This window comes from Triturus cristatus, chromosome 12 (assembly GCF_964204655.1).
Source record: "Triturus cristatus chromosome 12, aTriCri1.1, whole genome shotgun sequence".
NCBI lineage: Eukaryota > Metazoa > Chordata > Amphibia > Caudata > Salamandridae > Triturus > Triturus cristatus.
In genome coordinates, this window is record NC_140595.1 from 761,902,636 (window position 1) to 761,915,065 (window position 12,430).

Here is a 12,430-nt window from a genome sequence, read left to right on the forward strand (position 1 = left end):
CAGGAGTGGGTTTCGAATTGGTTCTCTTGGCTCCCACAATGGATATCCAGTCTATGTACTCATTCTTGTCAGTTATTGTTGTGTTTCTATTGAGTTGCAGGTTTATACAATTGGGGATCACCTGCTGTATAAATACAGTCATCAAACTGGGTAAAATGCAAGTGACTTAGTCAAAAGCGAGTATAGGGAACAACAGGACCCAAGTTAAGTAATGCTACAAATGCATGTCTTAGATAGTGTAGTTGATGTTTGAACTAGAGGGGAAAATGTTAAAATGGATATTGATGCATTTATCAATAAAGATGAACTATTGTCCTTATTAATAGAATTACTTGTTCTGAACTCCACATCTACCTCGACATGCAAGTATGTAGTCAGGTAATTCCTGCTACCTCGGCCAGAGACTACTGATTAATGGGTCCCAGGAAGGAGGGTGCATAGCTGGCAGGCAAACACTCGAGAAGGAAACTCTTGATCAATCCCACATATAGGCTCAGTGACATTACATTTGTCAGGGGAGATTACCCCAATAAAGCACACATGGCTGGAGGGTGCAACAACGTTAGATGCCACATGAGTTAGGTGCACACAACCAATCAGGACCTAACACATAGTGATCACGTTCTCCCCATGCCAGACAGTTAGACACATTCACCACTGGCCACACTCTGTCCACGCAAGGTCGAGACGCACATGTAGTAACCATTTGTCCATTAATTTATTACTCGAAGGCAGCAAGCAACATTCCTCACCATATATGGTACGCCGTAAACCTTTTATTGATGGTTGTAATTTTGTATATACGAAGAGTACAAGCCCAATGTAAATTGAGACAGTCCTTAGAACTAGTACCTGTAACTGATCTCTTGGAGAAACTGTTTAATTATACAAACTGTCCCTGTTTTGTCAAACGCCTCTTGTCTTCTGTTTTCATAAGGAATTCGAACCCAAGCAACACCAGCACTAAGCTCATTACGATAAATGGGTCAGTCCAGAAGACAGTCTAAAAAGGTGCAGAGTTAAACAACTTCTGGAGGTTGAAACAACCAGTTTTTAAAGATTCATGACATAGAGGGAGTGAATGACATTCTCCCAATATTAAAGGCAGATAATTCCAAAGTTTTGATCCGAGAAAGTAGATTTCCTAATTTTAGGAATTGCGGCCAACCTTAGATGACTAGAATTCAGCAAGCATTTGGGGGAATGCAAAGACACCAAAGACACCAAAGATCGGAGATAAAGGGGTCCTGTATTTGATAGGCATTTGTGCATAAAGCACAATGCCTTAAATTGCACCCATCGCTCAATGGGTAACCAATATAAGCTCCTTAGCAAACCGGCTGTAGAGGTGAATTTCGGGTGTGTAGCAGAAGACGTAGAGGTGCATTTTGTACTTTTGCCACCCCCAGATACAAGACATTCCCATAGTCCTGCCTAGAAATGACTAGAGACTTGACTACAGTTCTCTGGGCAGAGGCGGGAAGGCAGTAAATGATCTTCGTGAGCCATTTCTGAATGCCAAATCAAGTGGCTGCCATCTTGATAATCTGCCGACTCGTGGTGAGTTTAGCACCAAGCCAAACTCCCAAGTTCTTTATGACCTTCACTGGGCTAGGGTGATTGCCCATAGTTGCAGGCCACAAGTCGGATCCCAGGAGGTAGAGGGATTACCCACCAAACATTTGCTGATTCAGTGCTATGACCTGCTCAAAACCCCGATTGTGAAGGATGGAGCAGGCCATTAACTTCTGTATGCATTGCAAGGTGTTGGTATGCATATTTCTCAAGCACCTTGGCAAAAGTGGGCAACAAAGATATAGGTCTATGATTAGACCTTATAAGTGTATTCAAATTGGATTTTTTCAAGTAGAGGGGTAACCAAAGCCGTTTTCCATATTCTTTTAACCATGCCCTCCACCAATGACAAATCCAATCATTATGATGTGGTGTTTGTCAAAGAGCTGTATCTTTCGCTCTTTCCTAAACTGGAACAGGATTGGTCAAAGCAGTTCTGACGGATACATTGATGTTCTAGTTCCTGGTTGCATAAATGAAGAAGTCCTGATGATTTGTTTTTTACATTTTTGCACTTCTTTATCCCTAATCGGATGGTTTTCTGGGTGTGGGATTGACCAAAACCAACAGGAGATTATGAGCATGTCAGATAGATTGGCAGGGGTGCCAGTCATAATGGGTTTCATAATAAATGAAGCTGGTTTTGAAAATAGTGCAGGCCGCAAGAACAGAAAATAGATTTCCGATCAGGATGGGGTGATGTGTTCATATTTCGACAGGCCCTTGGTGAGGCATGTTTCTAATTGTAGGATGCCCTTAAAAAGGGTGGCAGTGGGGAGTCTGGAAGGCCAATTTATCAGTGCATTGCCACTATCTGGATTCAACAGAATGACCACTTAAACTGTGGTTCTGAATTTGCTTCCTGGGAGGAATGGTTTCACTTTCTTTTCTAAGTTTACAACAAGATGTTGTGTTACTTGAGGGTGGGATTGGAGTTCACAATAAATAGTTTGCAATAGCCCTGTACCCTATTACATGCTTCTGCTGATCCTTTGACAGGTGTACATTCTATTAAATGTGTATCCTCCTATATTGCTACGGATTAGTAGAATATTTAGAACAGATATAATACAGTTAAAGTGAAGAAGACCACATCCAACCTGTTTAATTCCTCCAACCCATTGGACAGCACTAGCATTGACCATCAGTATTTGTCCAGGAGGGGCGCTGGAGTCATAGCTGCCCACCTTGATGTGCCTAATGGTTCCATCAGAATCCAGCTGCCAATTGACAATATCATACCGTGCTGGTGGGTTGCCATTTCTATCAAAGAACCCATCTGTGTCTTCTTTACTCAACCACACGTTCTTGATGTAGTGAAGGAGCTGGAAGGAAAGAGAAGTTGAATTCAGTTTAGAACAACATTTTTGCTTGGATGTTCAATGTTTTCAAGACAACATTTTCTAGACCTATCTCTTCCTCTTGCTCTGTTGACACCATTATGTTGCACAGGCATAATTGAAGATGAGTAACATAGCTCTGGCACTATCACTGACCAATTTGATATTTATTCTTTTCTAATGAGGTTTTAGACATTTTTATATTCTAATTTTAGTTACTTAGAATGTACTATCTCAACAAGTCACTGGATTTTTCGAAAAGCCTACGGAGCTGGTGGACCGGGCCATTACCTGAATTTTTTATATTGAATTTTAATATACTCCTAAGCATGTATTCAATTAGCAGAATAGTACCAACATTTCAGCCTCAATACCTAAATGCAGTTCTCAGCATGTATGATTTGCACCATTATGTGTGTTTCCTCTTGCTCGGACTCAGAATGCTCAACTATTTAATTTATTAATTTGTTTATTAAAATATTTCAGTGGACAGTGCTTTATATTCAAACTAATTCATTTGTGTATGTATTGGGAGATTAAAATAAAATTGATATGTTTCTAAAATATTATTTATGGACTTTTTTAAAAAAATTGGGAAAATAAAACTGGGGGTTCAGTACAAAAATTAAATTACAGGTCAAACAGAAAATTATTTTAAATACAAAAATGCTCTGATTTTCATTTTTAGTAGTATTTCTGTCTATATTTTGAATTTGTGATTTCAATTTTATATGATGTAAATTTGTACATGAATAAAAAAAATACTATTGTGATTCCGAAATTAAATTGATTATTTATCATGACAGGGCGTTTGATATGAATTTTCCAAATGTTGTGCTTTCTAAAATGTGGGATTGGAGGTAGACTATTAAATGTGACCTAAACGCAGTGGGTGGCTCCTGTGATATTTCCCTTGTTCCCTACACAAGTGTATTATGGTCTGGCTACTTGGCTGTGGCGGCTGTTCACCCACTGAACCCTTGACCCTGCCCAGTAAAACTAAGCTGCTGAAGGCTCCAGTGGAACAGCGAAAATGTTACAATAAAAGTGAAGTTAGCTGGTCTTCTGCTCTGCTGGTCCAAATCCACCTCCCCACCACCCCTCACACGTTCTGCTGCGATGTTTGGGGAGGGCAGTGCAGTCTTAAGCCCTTGAAATGAATTCTGATTCGGGTCGGAAGGGCACCGAACGCGATCTGGCTGGAAAAACTACGAGCCGTACGAGTATTTTCCGCCCGACTCGTACAGCTGTACGAGCGAGCCAGTATGATGCGAGCTACATGAAATTCACCGACCGAGTCGTTTCCGGGTCCGAACCGCTCCGTACGCCTCGGTCGTAAGCTAACCGTGGCATGCAATGGATGCGATTCACGAACGAGCCAGTACGATGCACGCATCGGACAGCCTGTGCGAGCCGGAGGGACCGGCTCGCAAAAGCTCCCGGATTTGGACTTCGGGGGTCCGTGTCGGACCCCCCGACACCCTCAGCCGTACGACTCGCACACAGGGGGAGACACATGGAACTCCCCCACACAGGCATGTACGGCATGGATGGCACCGACGCGTACCCACTGTAGGGGGCGCACTTGTTCGAGACATACCCATTTAGTCAATGGGAGCGCATGTACACATTATACAATTGGCTCCCGTTGACTTCTATGGGAGTCCAACCGAACCGAGTCTGACAGCATACGTGCGCATCGTACTCGCTCGGTCGGACTGTAGGGGTCCGACTCGGTCGAAAAACACTCTGGATCCGACTCGGTCGGAGTGCTTTCTGACCCGGATCGGAATCAGCCCCCAAGCGGTAAAGTAGACATAATGAGTGAATCTTTTTGCATCCCTGTGAACGTATTAAATGCTCTAAATCGGATAATATTCTGATTTATAGGATAACAGAAGGTCTTGTGCTTGTTCGTTCCTGGGCTCTGCAAGTTAGATCAGCCTTTCTAATTAGGTTCCTGGTTAATGTCCTGCCAGTGCATCCCACCTCAAGGAATATTACTTTTACCCTCTCATGTGAGCATCAGTGGGTGGCCTAGATCTCCTCACAGCCTCTTGGGCTTCTCATCATTAGTGTAACCATATTGAACATGAAGGGGTCTGCCCTCCAGCTGTCCCTAGCTCTGTCCATTCCTAAACAGGATTTGATGGTGCCAAAATCTGGAATGGGACAGAAATTGGCAAAGTAGAAGACAGATAGTATTTAAACCAAATCGTTATAAAATACTGGGACCAGCTCTCTCTGATCTCTAATGCTGTTGTCGCCCAAGTGTGTGCTCCCTTCTACTTTGCCAATTTTTGTCCAATTCTCGATTTTATAACTACTAGAACAGCAGGGATGAGACCTGCTACAGGGACTCGGAATTTAAACTCCCATTTCTCGCTTCATGTGCTCGCCCGGCATCCAACGCTACTTCAACGTTACGTCTGAGATGCCGAACACCTTCCGGCTTTCAGTCCGGATTGTTACCCAACCGGTATGGTGCACTTCATGTAGATTGGCTCACGGTTACAGCAGGTATGTGCTGCAATCTCCCTTTCCAGCTTTTTAGTTTCTCACACATTTTTCATTTCTGTATGTTTATAAATATTTGCTCATATTTTTGCAGCTCAGCATGTTTGGTGGGACTGTTTGATCAATAATTTCCCCCCGCGTAGAAGTTGGAGCGGGTAAGGGTTTCCTCTGGTTTAGAGATTTAAATGTAACACTTGTGCGGCACGTTATTCGAAACTCTGTCCTGTCTTGATTTCAGCTTTACTTGATTCGAGGACCAATTAATTAATATTTGGCTACTTGGTGCTGCTATACTGTGACCTCACTCGTGATTTAAATGAATTGTGAATCGCTATAAATTCCAGTGGATGTGAGTATGTATTGACTATATAACTTATGTAGATCTCTGTCAGGTGTTTTATTTGACTAATTTGCCCCCCCCCCATTTTCTATATTTGTAAAGGGTCCTCTTTCATTTGCATTTTGTTTTGGTGCAATTGTGTTTGGAGCAAGTGGACCCTACTTATCTACATACTGTGGATTGGGTATTTATAGGTGATTGTTTTTATTGGCCACTTCTGTAATTGGTTTAGGATATATTCTCTATTTTTATTTAGGAGTTACAATCACTGGTTGTTTACACCTTTTTGCTTAATTTTTTGAACACTCACTTTCGGTGTTCTGACTGAGTTTGCATCTTTCCTTAGTTATGACCACTGGCTCTTTAGGCTCTCTCCCTATTCGGTAAGTTGTATTCTTTGGTTAACTCTTTTTTCCTTTTCTGATTTAGATATCATGATTGATCTTATGCTATTATATGACCCCTGAGAGATTTCAATATAGATAGGGACATGTTTATACTAAAGCTGAGTAGTTGAACGACCCAGTAATGCGTTGTTTTTCTTTCTCTCCTTTTCCTATATTTCTTCTCTTCCCTACTCCCTTTTCAGTTGTTTCCCTCCATTTCCCTTCCTTTTCATTTTTGTTCTCCTCTATGTAGCATTCCCTGAATTTACATCAGATGGGAGGTGACTGTACGTGATGGAACGGCATGAAACTTTGCATACCATTTCTTCTCAAAGTTTAGCATAGGATTTGCAATGGGATTTGCCCACTTGGGCTTAATTTGTGGACTGCTATAATGCAACTTTTCAATGTGTACTTTGGATTTCTTACCTTTTACCGCGGTTTAGATTCCTGATTTAATGAATTTATGTACACAAACCCCTTGTCATGTTTAAGATTTAAGCATTATAATAGCCCACTGGGGCTATTGAAACGATGTATTTAACTAATCGTTTACATTCATTTGCATTTAACTTTGGCCCACTGGGGCATTTATACTTTGTTTATTCAAAGACCGTTTTGATGAAATGATATGGTAAAGTCTCAATTTTTATATAGATTTAATATACGTGGATCGTTTCTAAATGGGTATTTTTAAACCATTACAAAATGGCGCCCATACTTTGTACAGCATATCTTTGATCAGTCCCATTTCTATGCCACTGAATGCGCATATGTAAAGAGAACGTGTTTGTATTGTAATCACACCGTGAACAAGCTTACTGCGAAACGCGTTGGTGAAGGCTATCACTTGCCTGGATTAAATACTTGGTGAACAGCATTCCTGGGTGTCCTGGATTTCTTTTCGTGACTTTCGAAAAGCTGTGTTTTGAATGTTTGGGGCCACCGGAGCCCATCCAGGACCGCCGTAACTGAAGCTCCGCACTTCCGGGATTCGTGTTTGTGATATATATATATATATATATATATATATATATATATATATATATATATATATATATATATATATATATATATATCCAACCGGTAGGCAAGCAGCACGCAGCCAAAAAAAGCCTTCGCCTTTTCCGTGCCACTTGTGATGCCGTTCCACAGTGGGACGGCGTGTCCCAAAGCATCAATCCAACGCTGGTACAGTTACGAAAGCAGCCTACTGTGGACATCAATGCTTTGCAAAAGGTGATTTATTTACAGAGGTGACTCAGACACTCTACGTGTTTCGAGGACGATCCCCTTGTTTACGAGTGAACAAGGGGATCGTCACCGAAACGCGGAGAGTGTCAGATCCACCTCTGTAAATAAATCACCTTTTGCAAAGAATTTATGTTCACAGTATGCTGCTTTCATAACTGTACCAGCGTTGGATATTTATATATATGTATATGATATATGTATTGCAATGCACATGCGAACTTAAATATGTTGGGAGTACAAAACTGCAAGCATATAACAGAATCTTGCAGCACATAAGAGCTATAGTTAACTTTGATCCAACTTACCCGGTAGCGAGGCATTTTAAAGCTTGCCACAATAACAATCTGAGCTGCCTGAGCTATTTTATCATAGACTCAGTACCTAAACTCAAGAGAGGAGGTAACCGGGAAAAAGCTCTAAGGCAATTGGAATGCAAGTACATATTAGAGTTGGGTACACGTATACCAGGAGGTTTGAACAATGGGGAAGATTTACACCATTTTTTATGAACACATATGTTATTCAGAATATAAAGAAAGATATTATGAGATATAGCTAGATAATCAAGTTAGGTTTTCTTTCCGTCATACATAAGCTCAGATATGCACATATATTTTTGTTGTCCTCTTTTTCATGGATTTTAAGAATGTGTGACCTTTATACATTGAAAAACTCTTTTCTATTACAGTATGTATTTTTAATAAGGATGTGGGTGATTAAGTAACATAGCTTCCTCCTGGCTAATATTTATGTAAATTCGATTTTTGGAGTTTGACCTTTTATTTTATTAAGCTGTTTATGTGTGATACCCAGTACGTTTTCCATAGCAAGACATAATGTGGCTCAGTATTATTTACATCCATCCAGATACTTTTATGTGTAATTCCAGTCCCTTTTTCTACGATGTTTAGAAGTTTCAATTTGATGTTTTGCAATTTTTGCACATTATATTGCAGATTTGCACATTTTGCTGTATTTGCACAGATATTGAAAATTTGCTAGATTTGCACATGATTTGCGTTATTTGCACAGTGTTAGTGAGGATTGTTTTCCCATGTATGGGAGTAATTTCTACCTAATGCAATTTTGCATTTTAATGCAGTGCAGGCACTTTATTTGTATCTTAGCTATATGATAAATATAGCAAGATACGAACAGCATTAGGCATTTAGTAATTGTCAATCGCATTTTCAACCTGGACTGGAATGAGTCTATAAGATAACACATTTTAATGTATAATATAATTCTGGATATGTTTTGCATACATGTTGATGGGATTTGTCCATGTATATTCCTACAAGATTTGTAACAACAGCCGGGCTTTAGTATTTTGTTTATGTCTATAGGAAAGTACGTAATTGGGTGCACGGCACCTTTAAATAGTCACGTTCAGTTCAAGCTAGTCATGTGATCAAGACCGCTGTGTCGGTCGAAACGCGTCTGAACCAAATCATGTTTGTGGAGAAATAAACTGAGCACTATTTTCTGCACCAGCATATATGTGTCCGTGTCTTTTGGTAGTACCGGCCGGTACTACGGAAGGTGGATTTGATATATATATATATATATATATATATATATATATGCTCCAAAACTCCTCGTACTTCCTTTTTACGGCGAACAGAGAAGGACGGACCCAAACAGGTAAGGCAGTAGATGTAATTTATTGACTCCCTCTGCGACGCGTTTCGAGCACCCTGTGCCCTTGATCACACATCATATATATATATGCATATATTATCTACTGGCGGTTGCCAGTGGATAGTTATAGTTAAGACCGAGTTCCCATAGGAAATCTGAAAATTCTATTTTGATTAACTTTGGCGCCGGTTGACTTATCTTCGTGAAATTTTCAAAACTAATGGGGCGCTCCGCTCAGCTCCTACCCTGAAGTCTCGGGGTGATTCGTCAAGTGGGGGCTGAGAAAAAAGGGGGGTCCCAAAACACATTTTCCTCATGCATTTTCCCATAGGACCTTTAGTCGAAGGTACAGCCCGAACGGCTGAACAGAATTACTTGAAATTTGGCAGAGAGGTAGTCCTCATGTCAGGCATGTGCCTTTTGCATATATGGTGTCAATCTGTTCTGTAGTTCCTGAGAAAATTGCAGTTAAATGTACGTAAATATCTATTTGCGCGCACCACGCACGGCACCGTGCGCGCACAGTGCCGTGCGCGAGCGTAGTTCTGATTGGTGGTTAGATGTCAGTCAACATTCGAATCGGTTGAAATCAGGAAGTGTCAGACACCATTTTGTGTGTGACAGTGAAAAAGAAAGGTGGAGAACATGAAAAGGGGGCAGGGTAGAGAGTTCCTGACCCCCTAGCCTTTGTCAGGGGGTCCCTGAAGGACCCCGAAGGGTGAAAACATTTTTTAATTTTTTCTCAAAAAATCGCGGCGTGCGCGCACGGTGAGCGCACAGCCCAGCCACCATATTGAGTTTTTGCCGCCGTGCGCGCACGGTGCGCGCATTTAAAAAACCTTACAAATTCACTAAAAAAAACATAGGTTACACACATGTTATAGTTAGGAATTAGCATTTAAAAAACCTTGCAAATTCACTTAAAAAACCATAGGTTTCACACATGTTATAGTTAGCTGGACATTTCACTCATAAAAAACCATTGAAATTCCCCCATTAAAGTTAGTTCAGCTAACTATAACTCGCGCGCCCGCAATCCACTGCTGATGACGTCACATATTACATCACTCATGACATGGTCAGTGACATCACTCATGACATCACTGATGACATCTCAGATGACATCACTGATGACATCACTGATGACATCATCCTTGTGTAAGAGTGGCAGACCTCCTCTTATCAAAATATAAACTTTGATACACAGATTGAAAAATACAAAGTAAAGTTTTGAAAACTATAGAGATACCAATACCAGTTAGAACAACCTATTCAGTAATTCCAAAATCTACATACGCATCCACTCATTCATCAACACTTCTATATAGTCACTCATATATGTACTCAGTCATCATATCTACTCATGCACCTATACATTCTGTTACACACCTACACTCATACATAGAGTTACTCACACACATACTCACACATGCAAATAAACATCCATTTACTAGCATATACAGCTATACACACACCACTACACTTACTTCTACAGAAATGTACACATACTTACTCTCCTAAACAATCACTTATAGAAACACATACTTATTTATACAGGAACTCTTCTAATCTCTCACTCTCATATATCCTCACTTATATACATCAATACTCACATATACTAGTTTAAAACATATGGACTTACTCATAAAGACACTATTGAGACAGTCATTTACTCACTTACTCACCCATATACACACTCATCCACCCATACTGTCCTGCTCACATACTGTCTTCAAAACACATACAAACAGTGACTCACTCATTCATGCATCTATACGCTAAGTAACATCCCCCACTGAACCATACAGACACTCATACTGATACTCTAAAAATGAACTAATTTCCCATATACACACTCATGTAGCTACTCACCAACCCATGCAGCCACTTATACACAAAGTGAGACAATGATACAGATATTTAAATATTTAAACATTACTCACTAATACTTGTATTCACTAAGATACTGTTAATAAATCGTTAGACAATTAATTTTACCAAAAAAACCATCAATTTAGACACTTATTTACCAATTCATTCTTCCACTAACCTTTAGATAACATATATAAAAAATAATAATTTTTCCAGAAAGACACATATTCACTGGATGATATCATCAGTGATGTCATTTGAGATGTCATCAGTGATGTCATGAGTGATGTCACTGACCATGTCATGAGTGATGTAATATGTGACGTCATAAGCAGTGGATTGCGGGCGCGCGAGTTATAGTTAGCTGAACTAACTAAAACGGGGGAATTTCAATGGTTTTTTACGAGTGAAATGTCCAGCTAACTATAACATGTGTGAAACCTATGGTTTTTTAAGTGAATATATATATATGTATATATATATATATATGCGTGTGTGTGTGTGTGTGTATATGTGTGTGTATATATAGGTGTATGTGTGTATATATGTGTGTGTAATTATATATATATATCTTGCTACTGCTGAGCTTAAAAGAACCAGTACATTATGTCTGATGATAAAACTGATGGCCCTGACACCCCTGATCTTAATATTATTGAACAATTACTTAAAAGAATTATACAACACGAGATGTGCACCAGTGTGCGAGAAGCCTTGCAAAAGTCATGTCTCATAACAAGTCCTTAATTTTTGATGAGGATTGTGAATAGGAAACCGCCTTAGGAGGAGAGCCTGATTGCGGTCAGAAAGGGGGCAAAAGACTTTAAAAAGTTAATAACATTTAAGGAACAGCTTCAATGAGCATGTTGGGAGGTCTAAGTACCTCAATTCATGCTGGGATGTCCAAGCACCTCAATTGATACAGGAGGTCTAAGCACCTCAATGCATAATGGAATTCTAAGCACCTTAAACCGATCAGGAGGACAAAGCACCTCAAAAGTCTTGGGTGTTGTACGCAGCACAACTTATAAAGATGTCCGAAGCGGCACACATATCTTGAGTGCTCAGAGTACAGCACAGGATACTGCCATGTAAGATAAAGGGCATCCGAGAAAATAATTACTTGATGAATACATTCTTGACCTGGTTCAGGATAATATGGACATTGAAGGCTTCTTTACAGAGGAGGAATGTCCATCATCCTGTAAGGCAGGTTCTCCAACCAGTAGCTCATGAGCTACTATAGCTCTCCAGCTACCTCTGAGTAGTTAACCTGTGAGCAGGCCAGCTTACTAAATTAGAAAACTTTTGCTTGGTTCAATTAATACACATATAACGAAAGTGAGATTATATACAGCACTAATATGTTTGTAGCTCTCAATTTATTTAATTGAACACGATTAGCACTTAGTATAGAAAAGGCTGGAGATCCTTGCGTACGGGGATAATAATCAATCCCCTTGGTCAGGAGATGTTTTCCCCACATAAAATCAGGCACTCAAGAA

General features: G+C 40.0%; 1 protein-coding gene across 1 annotated transcript in view; it reads right to left on the bottom strand.

Moving 5' to 3' along the window:
- Positions 1–12,430, bottom strand: part of LOC146782747 (extracellular calcium-sensing receptor-like) — a 59,358-nt gene that overhangs the window by 14,211 nt on the left and 32,717 nt on the right. The window contains exon 3 of the mRNA XM_085637224.1: positions 2,676–2,900. Coding sequence (XP_085493350.1) covers positions 2,676–2,900 — 225 coding nt within the window. The remainder of the gene's footprint in view (positions 1–2,675; positions 2,901–12,430) is intronic.